This window comes from Osmerus mordax, chromosome 3 (assembly GCF_038355195.1).
Source record: "Osmerus mordax isolate fOsmMor3 chromosome 3, fOsmMor3.pri, whole genome shotgun sequence".
NCBI lineage: Eukaryota > Metazoa > Chordata > Actinopteri > Osmeriformes > Osmeridae > Osmerus > Osmerus mordax.
The window spans coordinates 23,576,722-23,598,304 of NC_090052.1; the positions used below are offsets into that span (position 1 = coordinate 23,576,722).

Here is a 21,583-nt window from a genome sequence, read left to right on the forward strand (position 1 = left end):
ATAGTTTGAGGATGGCAAGCTTTTACTTGGGATGCAAACTACTCAGCCATGTTTCTGAGTCAACTAGATGCTACACATTCAACATGCTACAATTGATTGTATTTGCTAATATGGATCAGCATTTACCACCTTCCTGGGTCCCCTTGACCGTTTCCTATTCAGATATTTGAGGAGGCAAGCTTTTGTTGTGTCCACTGATTGACTGCCTCTTTTAGTAGCTAGAATTTGGCAAATCACAGGTATTTTTGTTTCCCCATGTCACTAGTTGTGGGAAGCATATTACATATAAATTACATTTACATTATATCCAAGTATTACTCAATGGCAAAAGTCTCTGCCATATTAAATGAGACCAAAATATATGTATATGGTAAAGCTCAAGTACAGTAAAGTGTTAATAACATGGTAGTGAATGGCTGAGAAAAGCATGGTGCTCATGTTTGGCTCAAAATCTAAAAGTAAAACATGGATTTTCAACAATGACCTTTTATAGAGTCAGTCAACATCGCAGACTTGGAGAATATTAATGCACCCAAAAAGACTAGTACAAACCCCATTAAAGAAACATTTAATATTTGAACAGCAATTAAATCTCTTAATCATGTTGTAGTATCCCTCAAAGATATACCCATCAGAGTAGGAGATGAAAAATTGTCAAACAAAAATAAACTAAGAAGTTACCTTATATTTGCAGGGGGAACCCGAGAGCAATCAATGTCAGGCATGATGTCGTCACTGGAATCATTTCTCACTTCTCTCTTGCTCTACACGGTCACTATAGAGCCATATTTGAAAATAAATTGCTGCTATTGGCTCAATAAATCATTAAATAATGCAAGATTGTTTTAATGAAACAAAGGTCAAATATAATACAGGAAATGATGTTTGAGATATCCTAATGTTTAATGAAAGTGTGAAATATGGATCAGCATGAAAGGGGTACAGTAAAAACTACAGGGAAGGAACAAAAAAGTTGGGAATACTTCAAATATTGTTCGTTTCAACTGCAATAATCCAGTCCAGAGTGACTTGCCTCTATCTTTGGGCACTAAGTGTGTATGTAGGTCAGGCGAGGAGGAGCCAGGGTACCATGGAGATAAGTGCACTACTGATGTTACTTACAAATAAAGAAATTGAAAAGGGAGAAACATTTTTACTACATCCCTAAATATATCCATCAAACAGTCCGGCGTGTGGAGCCGACTGGGGCTTCCACTGGGGCTTCCACTGGGGCTTCCACTGGGGCTTCCACTGGGGCTTCCACTGGGGCTTCCACTGGGGCTTCCACTGGGGCTTCCACTGGGGCTTCCACTGGGGCTTCCACTGGGGCTTCCACTGGGGCTTCGTTTTGGAGGTGGGCGGGGTGTTACTTTCTTTTAAATTTAACTTTTTATGAATCCTCTTCAGAGTGCGCTCATACGGCATAAAGTTCGTAGATCTTCTTTGCGCAATAGGCGAGAGCAGCGAGCGCTATTGTGTTATGGAGTCTCTTTCTGTGGACATCGTCCCTGCGCACCAGAACCACAGGTGTGGAGGACGTCAGCGTGTGAAGGGGCAGCCGGGAGAGTTTTTGGCTGTCGTACTCCACCTGGTACTTGCAGCAGGGATCAAACTGCCAGGATATGCCATAGAGGGCTGCACAGGCCACGCTGAGGGCGCCAGCAGGCAGGGCTACGTAGCGGGAGTATTCAGGTGGCAGTGAGAGTGGCGTCAGAAGGCAAGCGGTACCCGATAACACTGCCGACTTGTGCAGGCAGTTGCCCACAGCAATCCAGCGGGCTGTTTCATCACCAATGCGTGTGGGCTCAATGACAATGTATTTATACTGGGCTTCCAGTGCCTGCTCCAACTCATACTCAAACTGGTCCTGTGCATTCTCACCATTGTAGATCTCGTGCACAATGTAGCAGTCTGTTGCTGCCATCACTCCCCTGTGCACAGAGAGCAAGAAGTAAAAAGAAATTAAGGATCAGAAGCAAAACAATTAGCAATTGAACAGTTAAAACCTCCAGTGAGAGTGCAACTGTGTATCCAAGTCTGTGTGAATAATAATAATTATAATACTAATATGCAAATGTAAAACAGATTGCATAGGTAAGACTTGAATAGAAGCACATTTACAAAACCCCAGGGAAAAAGACAAAGGAAGATATATAAAAATACTGCAAGATGGCTTTTAACTTTTTGCTTGTAGAGGCTAATTAAATATGAAATTGTGTTGTCTAAAAAATGAAGAAAAAAAGCTCCTACAGGTCAAAGTCTACAGTAAGGGTTAACCCTAATCTTAAACATTGTTTTAACATTACTGATGCTGATGATCAAAATCCATACAATATACAACCAACACCCTAACTGTTTCTGATGTTGTCCGTTCAGCAGTCAGTGCTATTTCCCTTCACTGTTTATTTAACCCTTGTGTTATCTTCGGGTCATTCTGACCCATCAATCATTGTGACCCACCGTCGTATTGCGACAAATTTACCTCATACAAAAACAAAGTGAAGCATTTTCTTTTAACTGTCGGGCTGTCTCAGACCCCCCACATTGGAATGGTTAAAAGAAAATTATTTTTATTTGTTTTTGTATTGGGTAAAATTGGGTAAACGAACGATGGTTCGTTATGAACATTTGGGTCATGTGACCCGAAGGCAGCACGAGGGTTAAGTGATACCTGTCATTCATATTATGATTATGTATTTGTCTCTGTGTTGTGTAATATGTCTTGTGTTTTTACTTAAGATGAGTATTTATAGTGTAAATCTGTATAGTTCAGTCTATATTTTTATTGTTTTTGTTTTATACTTTTAAACTGCACTTAGTCAGAGCTGCTACCTCAATTTCGTTGTACTTGTGCAATGACAAATAAAGATATTCTATTATATTGATAAACATTCTACTGTGTATTGGTTGCATCCCTTTATGCGCCTGATATCGCAAAACACTATTTTCACCACAACTTTAAAAAAGAAACTAACATAGGGATAAATAAGGTAGTGTTCATGTAAAGGGAGTATTTTTCATCATAAACAAATTATAAAAGTCCTATGAAACAAGTTTAAATCTTAATGTATTTTTTTTTTAAATAACATAGATAACATATTCACTTTATAGATTATGAAGCTAGCCTACCTAATTTGGTCTATTTAAAGAATATATGTGCATATCTTGCCAACAAACTCGTTGAGCTGTCCTGGGGAAAACTTGATATAACAAGTCTTGCTGTGTCTGGTCATCGTTTGGTGAAATGGTTGGATATCATGGATGTATAGCTTCCAGGGTTCATAGTTAGCTATAGCTAACTGTTAGTTACTAGCTAAAGACTTCTGCGAGATAGGGCAAAACAGCTGGCGATGATCCACTACTAACTAGGTTAATAACCTTAGCCCGCAGAATATCTATTTACGCGAACGACTGCAAGTTACTTACATGTCAACTAAAAGAGAACAACACTAAGTATTTAGCCTTCTACTAGCTAGTATTAAACTAAGCAGCCTTCGCCAACGCCATGCTAGTAATAGCAGTTACTGCAAGGAGCGATGTCCATGTTATTCTAACCATCGATCAAAGCTGAATGTTAGTCCTGAAGCCCTAGTTCTGGTTATAGCACTAGCTAGCTAGTTATAATAAAAAATTACATTGATTGCAACCATGACTTGATCCTGTGCTGTGCCACTACGTGCTAGGTAGTCCTGCTAGCTGTTAGACGCGTTAGCTTTCTACTGGTGGTGGTGTGTGTGTGTGTGTGGCTAATGTGGAAACATCACATGAGCTTGAGCTAATCAAGAAAGGAATTTCGTCCACTGTCAGTGGTCTTTTAAGGGGCAATAAGTCGCAATTCTACAGATTAATACATGGTAACTAAAGTTATAGTCATGACAGTTAATTAAATTAGAAATCTTGGTTTTGTGACATCGATAAGTATAACTGACCTCTCTCTGTTAACTGGGACACCGCGCCTCCTTCCCAACGACGCCATCTTGGAGAAACAACTTAGTTTCGCTGTAGACGTAAACTACCGCGGTGCATTCTAGGTACTGTAGTATACATATTATTACAATCAACTGAAGATGTTCACCATGTATCCCCAACAAACTCTTTCCCCCATAATGCAATGATACTACATTTAAATAAATGTAATTTTTAATGAAAGACTAGAACGATCAGACAGCCTACTTATACATACAGTGGTCAGCTGTATGTAGACGGATACTAACGAAAAATGTATGCAACCACATTTCTGAACCGCATATTTATTTACAATAAAGCAAACGCAGTGGAGGGGTTATGTTTTGTAATATCCGCAATGGCCAATCACACGCAAGGACAGCACTGTAAAGTAAGACGAGCCATTTCTAACATTGAACCACGAACGGTCCTATAATTGTCTCAAGAATATTACATTCGTTTTTTCAAGTCTTTCATATGTAGCGTTAAATTGTAGACACAGCAGATGAAATAGTCAGTGACTTTTCTGGAATACTTACCCATATTGTGCCGTATTGTAGCTTCTGAAGTTCCGGCCCCTCTTTTGCGTCACTTGCGCCAGTGGGATGTGTTTTGTAATCAGGGTGCTATACTGGCTAGCTACTGTAGGTAGCTAAGGCTAACGATAAGCCAATTTACTTTATTTGCTATCACTATCACTACATTAAATTCTATCGCAATCGACCTGATGGCTATCATCGGTTTGTATAAATACATGTGATCTCACAGCCGATTTTGTCGTATAGATGTACATTTATTGGAAATGGGAAAAGTAGTCTATTGTACTACTGTAGACAGTCTAGTTGTAGTGACCACGGTTGCAGCTGTTCCTAGACCTGCAAGAAAGTAATCTCGAGTCATGGCAAATGCGGCACAAACAAACGGTCTCGAGATCAGCACCCCAGTCAACGTGGACCACGATAAAAAGCGGCGACAGTTTACATTAAGACTGAATGGTACTTAAAACGATTAATTAACTGGTTACCAAATAGTCCCATGCATGTCATGGATGGGGCCTTCTAGCAAGAGTGTAATTCAGCAGAGCTTTCCTATGATTTCGCCTGTGGACATCAGTTATTGATAGTTATTGACTTAAGTAATGATTTACGAAGGTTTTAATAATGCTAGAGCTAATCATGTGAACTTTAGGAAATGCAGAACTTAACATAGTCTCTTTTGTCAAAGTTTGGCCAGAGACCTATTAAGTGGACCAAGCATCAAAGCTGTTTAAATGCAGCCGAGGTGAACTAGCAAAATATGCAAATATGCTAAATGTAATATGCATAATCATATTTTATACACATAGGTATTCAGGTAGAAAATACATGGATTGGTTAGATAAAACATTGTTCAGTGCATTTCCAGCATATACGGTGAACTGTTTTTCCTCCATGGTTTCTACGGTTACATATATAAATAGCTAAACTTGCTTTCTTTGTCTGCAGGCTCAAAGGATCGAGCTGTTTTGTTGTACAAGTTTGTTGGGATAAAAACGGTGGACTTGCAGCACACAGAGGTTCCAGAAGCTTACAGAGGAAGAGGCATCGCCAAGCACCTGGTGAAGGTAAAGAATGATTCTGTATTGGAGAGATAAACAACCCCCAATTATAGCAATATTTCATAGCCTTCCTGCAATCAAGATACATTTATCTTTTCTCATGTTGGCCAGTATTGTGGTGTGACATTACTCGTTTGTAGCATGTTTGTCTATGCATCCTCCCGGATTCCATCTTCAAATATATAACTAGATTTCTTTCCAGGCAGCCATGGATTTTGTGGTGGAAGAAGACCTGAAAGCCCACCTTACCTGCTGGTATATCCAAAAATATGTGAAAGATAATCCCCAGTACCAGGAGCATATTCAACATTGATTTAAAGACTTGATTGATCAAGACTGAACAGTGAGTTCAACAGAACACACAGCATTATTGGTTCATTACCACAAAATATGACATTGAGCTCTTTCAGGATCTTATGTGAATCGTACATTGGCCAAGGATGAAAACCAGTTTGGTGGTTATACATAAGTCTCCACCACTTGGTCCCAGACCTGAAATGTAAGCATGTTAGAATTTTTGGATCCATGTTTCTCGCACTTATTTTGGTAAAAGGTTATTTACATTTATAATTAACCCAAATAAACATGAGTTTGTTAATACATGAGGTGTTATGGCATTTCTTTCTATATATATCTTACTTCTCTTCTCAATCTAAGTGTTATTAGCTTGTAAAGCCACCGGAGTTTAGCCCTAATCCTGTATAACTGTAATGGATTGTGTCAATTTGGTATGGGATTAAAGTGCTGGAGTGTTTGCATTTCCGTTTTAGGATATGATGTATCTTGTGTGTCTAAACTAGGTTGGTTCTTATTTGAATTGAGGCTCTCAAGACATCTTGCATCTTTTAGAGTCTTGTTATGATGACAATACATTCCCTCTGTAGAATAGTTTCTTTCCTCCAGTGAGTGATTGTGGAATTCTTGAACGTTGTGGAGAAATAACATCATGTCCAGCAAACAGAAGTAAGTCATTTGAAGACATGGGACTGAAAGTTTCCAACATTTTAAGTAACATCCCACAAATTAGATTATTTTAAATGTGACTATAGTTATGTTACTCTCAATGTATTTTTACAGTGGATTCTTGTTGAATTCTTTAATGTTTTTAATAAATAATAACATTTAGTCATTTAGCAGACGCTCTTATCCAGAGCGATAATAATGTCCACATGTCGATTCCGAGTACATAATACTGTATAAAGTGTGTATATTTTAGGGAATTGAAGAATGTCAGCTTTTTTGTAGGGATTTCTTTTATTACTGTATTCATATTGCTAAACGTCATGGTTACGGCTGTGCCTGAGGAGTTTTGGATCACTTCACCACTTGTTTTTCCTGACAGCTTTCCAATTGTGCACTATAAGAAAATCAGCTTGTCATGTAATCAATGTTTTTTTTGATGTCCGACTAAGAATGTAGAAATCACTAGTTCAAAGCAGGATTAAACATGCGTAAACATGCTTTCTAATTGTAGCTCAACACATCACTGTTAATTAACTGTGTTGTGTTTATGTTCAAACACTAATGGCTAGAATGCTGAAACACTAATGCCTTATTTAAAGCCCTAAATCCTCTACATCTCTTAAAGCTCTTGTACCTATCATCTTTGGGTATCATCAGTTTTCTATGTTGTCCATTTTCCTTTATGTGGAGTAACCCTTACCCTTTATGTGGAGTAACCCTTACCCTTTATGTGGAGTAACCCTTACCCTAACCCTTACCCTTTATGCGGAGTAGGGGCCAGAAGGCTGCGTTCCATACGAAGACCAGCAGGCAAAACCCAAAGAGAAGAAGGAGTGTGGACCCTCCTGCATCTCAGGTACAGAGCCTGACTGGCGCACAGTGTCATACAGAAATAATTAGTATTTTTGCTCTTTATCAAGGATTAAGAGACAGCCTGATTCACACTTTGGTGAGAGTTGCCTCTACCTTTTTAATCACAGAGCATGAGACGTGTTTGTGTAAGATTTTAAAATCTATGTCGTAGTGTTTCAACAATTAGCAGACTCATGGATTTTCTGGCGGCATATTCAAAATATATTTGACCTGTTTATGTGGTGCATCCACAGATTTAGGGACCCACAAAGTAATTGTGTCAGCAGTTGGTAAGGCTGCAGCTCTAAGGATTTATGTTCCTGCTTGTGCATCTCTCCAGAATGGCTCCCTGGCGGCTGTCCCGCTCTCAAGGGTGATTAATCTCTGGTTGGATTGATGAGTGTGGGTGGGGATAGCTGAGCATGTGAGTGTAGCGTGTGCGTGGTTATGGATGTGCGCGTGCGTGCTTGTACGCCAAGTGTGATTACAGCAATGGTCAGATGGCACTAACCAAGATGGCACTCATCCAAATTAGCCGCAGTGAGGATTTAAGGGTACTCTGCCAAACTGATAGGATTATGTGCATGCAAGTAAGGATGTGCTATTCCTCTAGACATTTAACTGTTTAGGAGGAACTGGGGTCAAGAACATTACTATGTACAGACCAAGCAGAAAGATAGCCTTTTATTGCTTTTCTTAAGACTTTTTTTCAACTTATCTACCTACATTGTCTGTATGAAGTGTGAAGTTCATTATTTATTTAATTGATACTTTTGTCATACACTATTACCTGATGACATCCTTTCTTATTTAGTACATGAAATTTCCTCAATTTGTTTATCTTTCCAGGACTGTGGTTCAGCGAAAATGGCAGTGACTGGAGGAGGTGAGCAGTCTGGCAGCAGTAGCAGAAAAAGCAGCAGCTATAGCAGCAGCACTGGCTGTCTTGGAATGAGTGACCGCAGAAGCAGCACTGTGGCCAGGCTGGACAAGACACCAGCTACAGCTGGGCGGAACCAGAAGGGCCAGCAGCATGTGAGGGAAGGACGTCTCCTCTCCAGCAGATGGGACCCTCCTGCAGTCAGCACCTCCCATCTTCCTGCCCACTCTGGAACCTCCTGCTCCTCTGTCAGCCATCTTGACCAACGCTCTACCCCAGATGGTAAGGACGAGGCCGCTGTTTGCTCTAGGTCTACGCATGTTTTTTTGGTGCTTCTTTTGCCTATTTTTTATTACCTTTATTGACGATGTTTGATGTCGGAGAGAAAGTGTGGTTGTGTCTGGTGTGGGCCTTGCGTCCGTCCTAATGCAGACCTTAACACTGGCAAATAAAGATTTATTTGAGTAATTATGAAAGCATTACTGTCAGGTTTTGCATTAAATTGTTTACCAAAGTAGTTATAAGTATCACAAACAATACCACTTATATTTACAGACATGGCAAGCCATACACAACCCTAATTTTACCCTTGCCTTGCCCATCACTGAGTACTGAACTGAGTTCGTGTTTTTAATTTGTGTGCGCATATTATGTTAGTGCTTGCATGTGCATAGGATCTGTGTGTAGGATGTGTGTGTAGGATCTGTGTGTAGGATGTGTGTGTAGGATCTGTGTGTAGGATATTGTGTCACTCTCACTTTGTGTGTTTCTCTCCTGTCTCCAGCAGATTGCCTGGATTCACGGACAGTAGAACGTAGTTCCTCGTCCCTTGAGAACACAGCTCCAGACGTGCAGCAGAGATCTCCCCACTCCAGTTGTCTTGGAGACATGTTTAGGTTTGTCTACATTTTGTAGTCCTTTCCTCTTCAAATCTTACTTCTCTATTCATCCTATAACTTAATTAGTCAGATTTTTCTAAGAAAATAAACGATGTGTCTGATCCAGTTGGTATAAGTGGGAGATATAGCAATTTCCAATTGTTCCAGATGAATCTTCTAGCCACTAAGGTGACATCTTTAATGGGTGTAGGGAGGGAAGGCAATGAGGGTGAGACCCATCCACTGAATACGACCATGTCTTTCACAAACAGAAGATCCATGTACACATTATAAAATCTCAGCCAAAAACGGTTTGCTTTTATAACTGGCCACATCAGAAACAAAGCTTAGAGTTTTCAATAAATCACTGTTGGTATGGGTGTAACATGGGGATTAGACTAAATTATATCAAACATGGCATTTAAACCTGTTCAAAACGATATTTACAGAAACACAATAATTCAGAGTCTTCATCAGGTCACATTCCTCACCAACTATTGATATTATCCATCAGAAGGCGTGGACCAGTCAGTGTAAAGAGGGCCAATTTGTCCAATTGTTCCAAAGAGGGAGAATTGTCAGCATGTGGTGTCAAGTTGAACAGGATGAAATAATCCCATCCTAATTGTGTATTTATTTGTCTGCAGCAGGACAGAGCAGTGTGAAGGAGATGATACCAACCTCTCCTCAGAGCTGACGTCTTCCTCTGCTCCCCCTGCCAACACAACACGGCAAACTTGCTACAGCAGACTTCCCCACAGCAAGAAACAAGTAACTGACATAAGCTTGTCTTATTTAGGAAACTCGCTTTATGGAACAGGCCTCTGTTCATGAAAGAATGGTTTTACATAAAAAGGCTTGTGAATATTTAGCAGTGAAACTGTCCCTCACCTGTTCTAATTATTTGTATTTATTTTTCCCCTAAGACGTCATCGAACCCTAGCCTGCCTCTTATAGGAGACACTAAACAAGCACTCACACTGTTGCCATTATTCAACCTCCAACTGTCCTGTCCACCTTGTATGAGAGACAAACATCTGCTTGTTGTTGGCCATGTTTATGTTCTACACAAAGACTGTTGGTGACTTGTGATGAGTCGTTCCTGAGCGATTAGTTCCATTTAGAATAAATCTTTTTATATGACTCAGGAGTAGAGTATTCTCAGAAAGTGATTCATTAATTTTCTCGTGGCCCACACCAGGAATGATACAAAGGCTCAATGTTTACTTTTGCCACAATAATGAAAACCAAGAAAATAAACAGGTAATCATGATTCATAGCTTATTTTTTACATTTCTAGTACTCTTTTTGATCTAAAAACAGCCTGATCTACTTAACTTCAAAAAGGGATGGATGACCAGATTGGATGAAGATGGGCAGGTGAGTATGTACATACTTGCCTTCATCTACACAGAGTAAACACATACCATTTTGACCTCATCCTCTATTGATGTTATAACTTTTAATACTCTGGTATTTTCCTTATAGTGGAGGAAACACTGGTTTGTCCTGACTGACCAAATCCTGAGATTTTACAGAGACTCTGTCGCTGAAGAGGTGCCTGGTTGTTTATCTGTTTGTCACATATTTGTAAATCTGCAGGGTTCCAAAGTCACCGATATTATTACAACAAATATTGTAAATTTTATGAGGATGGATGGGGAAATGCATCCCACACAGTGGTAACCCTGTAGGGGTAATGCAGCCCACACAGTGGTAACCCTGTAGGGGTAATGCAGCCCACACAGTGGTAACCCTGTAGGGGTAATGCATCCCACACAGTGGTAACCCTGTAGGGGTAATGCAGCCCACACAGTGGTAACCCTGTAGGGGTAATGCAGCCCACACAGTGGTAACCCTGTAGGGGTAATGCATCCCACACAGTGGTAACCCTGTAGGGGTAATGCAGCCCACACAGTGGTAACCCTGTAGGGGTAATGCAGCCCACACAGTGGTAACCCTGTAGGGGTAATGCATCCCACACAGTGGTAACCCTGTAGGGGTAATGCATCCCACACAGTGGTAACCCTGTAGGGGTAATGCAGCCCACACAGTGGTAACCCTGTAGGGGTAATGCAGCCCACACAGTGGTAACCCTGTAGGGGTAATGCAGCCCACACAGTGGTAACCCTGTAGGGGTAATGCATCCCACACAGTGGTAACCCTGTAGGGGTAATGCAGCCCACACAGTGGTAACCCTGTAGGGGTAATGCAGCCCACACAGTGGTAACCCTGTAGGGGTAATGCAGCCCACACAGTGGTAACCCTGTGTACAATGTGACCTACAACCCAGTGCCACGCATTACATTTTCAAAGAAAATTACAGTTCCACCATCTGAATGGGTCAGGAATACTCAGCACCAAGTACTGGACACCACTAGGCTCAGAGCTGATGTGGTTGCCTTTCAAAGCTTTCTTTAAGCATTTATTTATTTTATAAATATTTTATTATGCTTCTATGACAAATAACCTTCTACAATGATTATTATGTGTGAAATGCATATAATTTTCAGTGTACTGTGTGTTCACAACAGGCAGCAGATATGGATGGCGAGATTAATTTGTCCTCTTGTTATGACATCACAGACTACCCAGCTCAGAGAAATTATGGGTTCCAGATCCATGTGAGTTCCTTTTATGCAGACTGATTATGGTAGTACAAATGAATTGCTTACAATACAATGTAGTGTAACTTTATGCTAAAAGTAAAAATGTACATATAATGTGTGCTTGCAATCATCATTTGTACATTTTCTTCATATTAGTTTACTTAAATTATTATTGCTATATGAGCATCTTTAATACTAGATGATAAATATAGTACTGTAGTTATCCTGTCACTCTCCCTCCCAGACTGAAGACGGGGTGTGCACCTTGTGTGCATTGACAGCTGGGATACGACGCAACTGGGTGCAAGCGGTGATGAAGAATGTGAGGCCCTTTGTCAACCCAGATGTTACCAGGTAAAGGAAAATTAATTTGTTATAAAAATTAAGATTTAACAAATAATTAGCTTTCGCGTTTGGTGTGAACACAGCATAAGAACAAATACTTCAGGATTCTATCGTACACATGGAAACCACATGACTAACTGGACTAACAGTGTTGACTGTTATTCTTCAGCTCTAACCCAGACCAAAGTTCTCCACTGCGACCACAAGTTCCGAAATACAAAGGGACGCAACCGCTGGAGGGAGCTGAGAAAACTGTGCAGCCAGAGAGTTGTGGTCTTGAGTGTTTCCCAGAGAGGAGGTTCAGACCGTTTGACGGGACAGAGACGAGCCTCAAACACCTCCAGTGGGAGGACCTGAGCACGGGGGGAGGACGGACCTCTGGGGGAGGAGGGACCTCTGGGGGAGGAGGGACCTCTGGGGGAGGAGGGACCTCTGGGGGAGGAGGGACCTCTGGGGGAGGAGGGACCTCTGGGGGAGGAGGGACCTCTGGGGGAGGAGGGACCTCTGGGGGAGGAGGGACCTCAGGGGGAGGAGGGACCTCAGGGGCCGGCGGCTCACCGCCCTCCCCTGCATCTTCACAACAATTCTCCTCCACCAGCTCGTCATCTCAGTGTCTCAGAGATATTGCATTGCTAGAGGTTTCACCCATTACCAAGTCTACAGAGACAGGTAATAATTATTATTATATATTGTTTGTAACTATAAAATTATTATAATTCTGTATTATTTGTAACTATAAAATACTATTAATCATCATTAAAACAACACATACACTGATATGCTGATTTGAGTGTTTAGACATGGTTTGACACGCAAACCCTTGTCTGTGTAAGGTCCCACTCGTCACAGTGCATTTCAAGGAATATATTAAGTCGAAGGAGCAAAACTTTGTTAACTTACCTTCTAGAACTTTAATGTCTGTGTAGACCGGTTTATTTTGGCTACCTGTGTTTACCTATGTGCTGTTGATCTATTCTGCTTCAGGTGTGACAGGAACACTTAAAAATGGCGGTACTGAAAAAAAGGTTGAGGTTGATAGCTTTGAATCTACACCAGAGCTATCCAATGACAATCCCCCTGGAGTTCAGCTGGAGATGGAGGTAGAGACTACGCCCTTGAGAGAAGAGAGACCTGAACCGGTGGAGGAGAGAGCAGATCTACCCTCTAAACAGCTAGTCAAAGAGGTGTGTGTGTTTCTGTGTGATTGGTTCTTTAAATCCAACCCATTCATGTATTTATTCATTCATGTCAGCATTTCATCAGAACTATGGACTCCCAAGTCAATACATTCAGAGCAATATACATGTTATGGTTCTTCCCTTTGGCACTTATTTGGTTTTCCACAATGTATGCTTCATGTTTTGGCTGCTCGCAATGTTTGGGGCTATCTCGTTGTTATGATGATCAGTGATCTTACATTTACATTTACATTTAGTCATTTAGCAGACGCTCTTATCCAGAGCGACTTACAGTAAGTACAGGGACAATCTATGATCTATGCTCTTTTGTAAATCTTTTGGAAGTCGCTTTGGATAAAAGCGTCTGCTAAATGTAAATGTTCATCCCTTTATATTATTATTACTAACCCTATATTATAAAGACAGTGGAGCAGCCAGAGTGGCAGTGTTGATGTTAATGAAGGGTGCACCAGTGTTGATGTTAAAGAAGGGTGCACCAGTGTTGATGTTAAAGAAGGGTGCACCAGTGTTGATGTTAAAGAAGGGTGCACCAGTGTTGATGTTAAAGAAGGGTGCACCAGTGTTGATGTTAAAGAAGGGTGCACCAGTGTTGATGTTAATGAAGGGTGCACCAGTGTTGATGTTAAATAAGGGTGCACCAGTGTTGATGTTAAAGAAGGGTGCACCAGTGTTAATACATTATCATGTATTTACAGTTGGAGAAGACCCAGCTGGAGTTGACCAGAGTTCAACAGAGGAATCATAACTTGCAAGAACAAATGCAAGAAGAGAGAGGACGCTATTTTAGGGAGGTACACCTTCTGCAGGTAAACACTGCATTGTGTTCACATGATAAACTCCTTTCTCTGATTCCCTTTGCTTTGCCTTTCATGAGTCTTACTGTTTCTAATAAAATGTCTACAGAAAACCTATTTTTACTGTCCCTCAGAATGGCCTGCTGTCATCTCCTAATTCACCCTCTTCAGCACAAGCTAGTGCCTTTCAGCGGCTACAGAAACTGAACCAAGATTTGCGGTTTGAGCTGGAGGCTCAGAGGCGATGTCAGGAGGAGGCCTGTGAGGCGGAGCTGAGAACGAGGGCGGAGCTGTTAGCTCTGCAGGCGCAGGTGTTGAGTAGCAGTGAGGCTTCAGCGCTTGCACGCTGCGCCAATGTGGAGCAGGAACATCAGAGCTCTCAGGAACAGTGGCAGGAGATGGAGGGCTGTGGAACTTCACTGCAAATGCAGCAGGCCAATAGTGAGAAAGTCAGTGCGGCACCTCATGCCCTCCAGCAGGAGGCGCTGTGTCTTAGGGAACTACTGCGAGAGGCGTCAACAAAACTGTGTGCCAATGAAAAGGCACAGGCGGAGAAGGAGGAGCATCTACAGAAACACCTCGGGTTACTGCAGGAGAGCCAGGATAGGGAGAGGAGAATCCTAGCTGCTGGTTTGGCACAGGCTGAGTGTCGTGCTCAACACCTGCAGGAGCAGCTGGACAGGGCGGAGCAGCAGGTGGAGATCTTCAGGAGGGGACATGCGTCGGTCGTGGGAGTTGCGGAAGTAGAACAACAGCTTCAAGAGGAGCTAACCCGCACAGTAGTTGCAGTAGGTGTGCTACAGGAGGAGAGGGCTCAGCTCAAGCAACACTGCCAAGAGTTACAGAAGCAGCTGTCCGAGGCTGATAGACAGGTGAGCAAGCTGCAGAGCCGTCTGGAGACAGAGGAGACGGATTACTACAACCTGGAGCACTCTTACGAAAGGGCCTGTGAGGAGCTTCAGATAGCCGAGGGGCAGGCACGAGACAGGGAGGCTGTGGCATGTGATGTCAGGGAAGGCTACGAGAGCATTCTGGACAGGAAAGAACGAGAGCTAAGCGAAATTCTAGTTAAGATGGCAGCCTTAGGGAACAGCCTTGAAGAGACAGAAAGGAAGCTAAGTGAGGTAATAGAAGGATGCAGTTGTGCCTCTTCTGTAGTGGACACAAAGTCTTTAGAGCAGAAGGGTAAAAAACAGCAAGTAACAGGGTCTCTGTTTAGAGTGACTGATAACAGACTGATCACATCCAGCAGTCTGAGAACGTGGGAAACCCAGACGTCTCCCCACATCAACTGTCCTGATGAAGAACATGCAGATGGCAGCAAGTCTGGCACTGAGTGCTTCAGAGATCCTCCCTCTTCCATTGACCAGCACATTGTTGCTGCAGGGGACGACCCAGATAGTTTCATGTCTGTCATAAAGGGCCTTGAGAATAAGCTGTATATGACAGAGGAGAAGCTGAGAGATTTAACCCAAAAACTGAAGGAGCCGCCTGGCAGATGGAGCAGTACAGACCCTCACCTGCAGTCCCAGCTCACCCAGAGCCAGGCCACGGCCCAGCGTCTCAGCCTTCTGCTCCACAACCAGGCCAAGCAAAGCCGGACCTTTGCTCTGGAAACTGAGAGACGCACCAGGATGCTTGAAGGCCAGTTACAAGCAGCACTTGAAAGCGTACAAACCTGCCAAGAAACACTTACATCCCTGCTGAGAAACTGTGGCAAAAGTAACACAAAAACTGACAGTGCACTCTATGAATTTGAGATGCAGCTAGTTGCTGCTGCTGCCTGCCTCCGGCAGGGGGGGTTAGTGACTGAGGATCAACAGCATGAGTGCCGTCGCTTTTACAAGGAGAGAGAAGAACTGATCGACTATAAAATATCACCGGAAGGTAATGGTTTGGGAAGTGGACCATGCAAGTTTCCCCACAGCTTGTCCTCGGAGGGAATGGAACCGTTTGGTCAACTGTTAACCTTGGAAGCATCAATAATGGAAAGAATGGTGTCAATCTTACAAAGTCAAAATATCTCCCATGATTTGGCTGACCTTTTTCTCACTGTGGATGAGGGTGATGTTGCACACATGTACAAAAGTGTGCTTTTAAGAAGAAACGCAATAGAAGAAGAGGAAAGAATTCAGAACAGAGAATCAGAGCAGGAAATGATTGAAAGTTCTATTCATAGAGTCTGTACTAGAGCAGAATTGACATATTTAGCTTTAAAATTACTGCATCGTTATGAGGACGAACTCAAAGGAGACCTGAAAGCTGATGGCTTGAGCACTGGGCATCTACAGCAAGACTTAGAATCCTGTAGTGTAAGTGATGAGCTTCTCTCTACTCACATGAGTCCAGCTGACATCAGTCCCCCTGAGCTGGCCCCGTACGAGGAACGCATGCAGCTCAAGGCCTCAAGCTTGGAAGAGGATGTACAGGAGAAGCTGCAGAAAAGGGACACATCCATCTTCTGTAAGGGCAAAGCAGAGAAACAACATGGCTGGGTGGAGAGTCTTGCAGCCCAGCTGCAGAGGAGAGCCACAGTCCTCCAGCAAATTTGCCAGAAAATCTCTAAACCAAAGATTAGTCATGTAGAACATGCCAGTGTGGATGACTCAGTCACAATCTCATACCCTCTGGAGCAGGTGTTTGTTCAGCTGCATATAACTTATGTGGTTTTCAGGTTGTTCACGGATTATGAAATAGAGTTGCAACATTGCAAAACAGAAAGTAAAAAGCTGCAGTCCCTGTTCCATGAGGAGCAGCTAACTCTCCAGCAGGAACGACAGAACTTCAGTGACTCTTTGTCTCGTCTTCAGATGGATAACAACACTCTGAGAGAAAGTTTGGAGTTGGCTAACATAAAGAGAATGGCTGTAGAAAGTGAGACCCAGCAGAAAATAACTGTTCTTCTTGCAGATATTGACTCCATAGAGGACCGCCATGAGAGCCAAGTGCAAAAGCTAGAAGAGGTGTTCCAAAGAAAGCTACGTGAGCTGCAGCAGATCCATGAGGAGGAAATGAAAGGACTACACAGACAACATTCTCAGTGTGGACTCAGTCCAGGCTCAGCCCTGAATGCGGATAAACTGAAAGTGGAAGGACATCAGTTGTTGGTGTCAACAATGAAGCAGCAAATCTCTGATTTTGAGATTCAAGTAAACACAATAACAAAGAAGCTACAATGCAATTACTTAGAAGGAGATGAAGTTGCCATGAGAGAGGCTTGTGAGAAAGACTTGGAAACAGTGAAGGTATGGAATATAACACCCTGACTATAATTATGAACTCTTAAAGAAATATACCAATTCAATGAAAGATTACAGCCATAACTGTATAACTGTCAAGTTGTTTGGATACATTAGTCTTTTTTAGTGAGGACTTTCCATCTTCCAAGCATAATAAAGGATTAGGGTTTGCTTTGATTCTTGGGAATACCTTTTAGTAAAGAAAAGTATCTGTCAATTACATATTGGTATGAATTATATATTGGTATAAATGACCTGCAAAACCCTTAAGACTTCTCTTCAATGTACAGGCATCCTGTGAACAAGGATATACTGCCCTGGTGGAGGTTTATCAGAGGATAGTGGGTGACCTGCAGCGGCGGCACCAGTTGGAGGTGGCTACAATCCTGAAAGAAAGAGACAGACTCTTGAAAGAGGAGACTTCTGCCACTGTTGCTGGTAAAACAAGCCTATTGTCACCACTGGTTGGTGAGATGTCCCCCCTGCTGCTCGTTGGCCCGGCTGCTCGTTGGCCCGGCTGCTCGTTGGCCCGGCTGCTCGTTGGCCCGGCTGCTCGTTGGCCCGGCTGCTCGTTGGCCCGGCTGCTCGTTGGCCCTGCTGCTCGTTAGCTCTGGATAAGAGCGTCTGCTAAATGACTAAATGTAGCCCTGCTGCTCGTTAGCAAAAACCCATATAGGTGCCTCTCCATACCCTGTTTGAACCCCTAATTAGTTTAGGTTGTCAATAGATACCCAAAGATAACTCTCCTTTGAGAGTTACCTTTGGGTTTGCACCAAATTTGACCTCATGTTTTAGAGAAAACAAAATACATTTCATATTGAAGAGTTTTATGCATTTCTATATCTAGCGAAGTTAGCTATTGTAAACTACAAGTTTGCTAAAACTGTTATCAACTGGACATTCCTTTCTCTTCTTTGTATTGTTGATAGCAATTGAAGCAATGAAGAAAGTGCACAAGGAGGAAATAAGGAGAAGTCATCAATCTCAACTCAGCAGCGTCAGCTCAGACATAACGACTCTGCGTGCTCAGTATGAGTAAGTGGCAGGGTTAGGGCAGGGTTAGGGTTAGTGGCAGACGTGGGCAACTTGCTGGACTAAACCTGAAAGAATTAGAAATAATTTTAGCTAAACAAAAAGAATATCTTCAGGTATCTATAGTATTTTCCATTTTGTAATATGTTTCTAGGAATAAGTAGGCCCAATCCCTTATAGAATGGGACTGGGCCCTGAATCTGCTGGCGCTTTTGAAGAAGTCACACACAAAATATTAGCATAAAGGATTGCCATGGTTTTAGAAAGTGAGGGAACCACTGCTGTAATCCAACAGAGATACACGTTGGGCTTCCAGGGTGAGGGTGAGGGTTAGGGTAAGGGTAGTGAGGAGACGATAGATATGATCCATGTGATCCAAGAATCAAGAGCAGTAATAAGGTCCATGGCCAAGCAAATGAACAGCATAATAAATTGCAAGCTGAAGATGTGTACAGTTATCACAGTGTATTTCATGAATATAATTGGAATTTTCTTTTGGCAATGCAGAGAGGAGCTTCAGTTGCTGCAGAGAGAGCTGGAAGTCTTATCTGAGCAGTACTCTCAGAAGTGCCTGGACAGCTCTCAGATAAGCCAGGCCCTGGGATCTGAGAAAGAAGCCCTACTGCTGCTGAGAAAAGACAACCAAGAACTCAGATCCCAGATGCTGGTAAGCAAGTAAAAAATGAATTGTATACACTAAATATAGGATTGAGGCTAATACTTCTATAACATATTGTGCAGTATATCTCTTTCAGGCATGAGGGCACAAAGGAAAAGGGGCACAGTGTTACCTGGGTTTATATTATGTAATATGTTGTATTATTATAATACAGTAAATGAGGTGTCTATGTAGCTGTCTGCTGTGTAACCCATCCTCCTATTTCATCAGGCGCTGAATCAAAGACTGACAGAACATCAGGTCAGTGGGGAGCAGACTGACACAGACTACCAGGTAAATGCAATTTAATTTAGTTCATTGAACACAAAGGGTTAGGGATTTCTACAACCTGAAGGCAATAACATTATTTGTAAAGCAGGTGACATTCTACTACCTTAGCTTACAAAAAAGAAAGAAGCACAACATATTTACAGTTAATGTGTGTTTCTGTTAAGGGCAGTTAAATAAAACTGCAATAGGTAACATTGTAAAATATATTCTAATATGAGACACAGCCCCCCCAATTCTTGTCTGATCTTCCAACTTTGAAATGGACATTCCCCTGGCACTGAGGTGTCTGTGTTGCTAAACAACTCTCAGAGGATCTCCTTAGCTTATACAACATGTTTAAAGGGGCCAAAACCTTTCTTCTTTTACCTACTGTACCTTTAAGTTTGTACAGATAATTATGATACATTTGTATCAGCTGGTGTCCCTCTCTCTGTGGCAGCAGGTGGAGCAACAGTGCCTGAAACAAGAGAACCTGTCTCTTAACGAGAACCTGAAAGCAGCTCTGAAGGTACAGAAGGTCATCCGAAGCTCTACAATAGAAATGTATTTGTAAACAGCATAAAAATATTTAAGGAATTCAAAAGCATTTTTAATATAGCCTCTCTTGGAATTTCTTTTGGTATATTACTTCCTTTGCAGCTTAATTGCAATCTCCTAAATTTGGGTATAGAAAACATGTGTTGAATTACATATTTGGAGTGTGTACTGCAAAAATAGGTTAAATCTGTTTTTGTCATATTCTGTGCAGGACAAGGCATATGTTACGGACAAGCTCAAAGCTCTTTACAATGAGCTGAGTGATACTCCAGGCCTCGCTCCAGGCCTCGCTCCAGGCCTCGCTCCAGGCCTCGCTCCAGGCCTCGCTCCAGGCCTCGCTCCAGGCCTCGCTCCAGGCCTCGCTCCAGGCCTCGCTCCAGGCCTCGCTCCAGGCCTCGCTCCAGGCCTCGCTCCAGGCCTCGCTCCAGGCCTCGCTCTAAGGGGTGTCAGTACAGGAAGAGAGGAGAGCCTGGAGGAGCCTGAGGTCAGACCCACTCCTGCTCAAGGATATGGTAAGATGTGTTAAACAATCAGCAGATTTGTTCAGGTAAGAGAACAATGAGTTGTATTAATAATAGTAACATACAAAATGTGTTTTTAAAGATAATAATGTGATTTTTTCTTCCTGGGTATGCTATATGCTCATTCATATGTCTTAATTGTATTCAATGACATTCCAGACATGGGGACTTCCAAAAGCAATTCAGATTTTCTGGAAAAAGAAAACACCATAACCAGACAAATAAGAGGGGTGAGATCAACAGTAGGTTAATATTATATATATATATGTTTATACATAGAATAAACAGGATATCAGTATTTCTCTTTAGAGTACAATGCTACACTGAAAGTCTGAATCTTTTCATGTATCTGGCCTTTTTGTCTTCTTTCAAATTCAGAGTCTGAAAGAGGGTCTCTCCCCGAGAAAGAGTGCAGCTGTTTGAGTCTCTGGAGTAGATCTACTGTTGTTCGTAGAGGTTGTAAGTGTGAGTTAGTGTGTCTGCCTCTGATTCTGTCTCCGTGTGTGTTAGTGTCAGCGCTTGGAATGAGCATGTCTGTAACACTAATGTAATGTCACATGTTACTCGTAATTAATATTACCAAAACAAGACACACAAAACATCTTTGGATTTGTAAATGATGAGAAATAATTTAAAGCATCTGTAAAAATGGTCTGATAATGTATGCTAAAGAATGAGGAAAGTATAGTTAAATTAAATGTTGCTTTTAGTGACTGTAAATCCCTTGTAATCTTTTTGTCATATGGCTTTTTATTGTATTAATTTTTTATTAAAGTATAAGTTTTTATGCTTCTACTGTCCATTTCCCCAAAAAACTTTATAGCAGACAATCTATGTGAGTGTGATAACAGATGTTGTGGATTTCAATTCTTGCAATAATCACATAATTGTGGGCATTTAAACGTATTTACATTAAAGTCAAATAATATGTTATTGTGACATCATTGTTATACTTACATATTTTTCAGGAAATATAATCTGATGATGTTATCCATGTGCATTTGTCATGGAGATGGAGGAATTACTATTTAGTTTGAGATCATTCATGTCTCATCTGAACTTGTGAGCTGCTAGGCTAACCCTGACCACTAGGTGTCCCCCTTCTCTACATTTACACAGCTTTTTTTACACTTTTAAAGAGCAAAGAAAAACCAACAGATTGTCAATGGTATCTATCACAGACGTGACAACACAAAACTTGGGTAAAGCTTCTCACCAATCGATGCATGACTTGCTTCCATCT

General features: G+C 41.9%; 2 protein-coding genes and 1 long non-coding RNA gene across 3 annotated transcripts; 2 read left to right on the forward strand and 1 right to left on the reverse strand.

The window, feature by feature from the left end:
• Positions 1-884: 884 nt before the first annotated feature.
• tmem11 (transmembrane protein 11) lies at positions 885-4,502 on the reverse strand. The gene is made up of 3 exons (XM_067233663.1): positions 4,485-4,502; positions 3,930-3,976; positions 885-1,931 (listed from the first exon to the last, which is right to left on the reverse strand). The coding sequence occupies exons 2-3, from the start codon at positions 3,974-3,976 to the stop codon at positions 1,415-1,417; spliced, it is 564 nt and encodes a 187-aa protein (XP_067089764.1). The 5' UTR covers positions 4,485-4,502; the 3' UTR covers positions 885-1,414.
• natd1 (protein NATD1) lies at positions 4,393-6,142 on the forward strand. The gene is made up of 3 exons (XM_067233665.1): positions 4,393-4,940; positions 5,430-5,548; positions 5,745-6,142. Exons 1-3 carry the CDS (start codon positions 4,844-4,846, stop codon positions 5,853-5,855), a joined length of 327 nt encoding a protein of 108 aa, XP_067089766.1. The 5' UTR covers positions 4,393-4,843; the 3' UTR covers positions 5,856-6,142.
• Positions 6,143-20,194: 14,052 nt separating this feature from the next.
• LOC136941099 (uncharacterized) lies at positions 20,195-21,081 on the forward strand. Its single transcript, XR_010876442.1, has 3 exons — positions 20,195-20,331; positions 20,500-20,582; positions 20,719-21,081. It is a non-coding gene; the product is annotated as an uncharacterized lncRNA (long non-coding RNA).
• The last annotated feature ends 502 nt before the right edge of the window (positions 21,082-21,583 follow it).

Excerpts from the sequence above, each read along its gene's own strand:
- tmem11 (XM_067233663.1), bottom strand. The coding sequence starts at position 3,976 with ATGGCGTCGTTGGGAAGGAGGCGCGGTGTCCCAGTTAACAGAGAGAG. Across the intron at positions 1,932-3,929 it reads GTCCCAGTTAACAGAGAGAG|GGGAGTGATGGCAGCAACAG; the intron begins GTCAGTTATACT and ends CTCTGTGCACAG.
- natd1 (XM_067233665.1), top strand. The coding sequence starts at position 4,844 with ATGGCAAATGCGGCACAAACAAACGGTCTCGAGATCAGCACCCCAGTC. Across the intron at positions 4,941-5,429 it reads GTTTACATTAAGACTGAATG|GCTCAAAGGATCGAGCTGTT; the intron begins GTACTTAAAACG and ends CTTTGTCTGCAG. Across the intron at positions 5,549-5,744 it reads TCGCCAAGCACCTGGTGAAG|GCAGCCATGGATTTTGTGGT; the intron begins GTAAAGAATGAT and ends ATTTCTTTCCAG.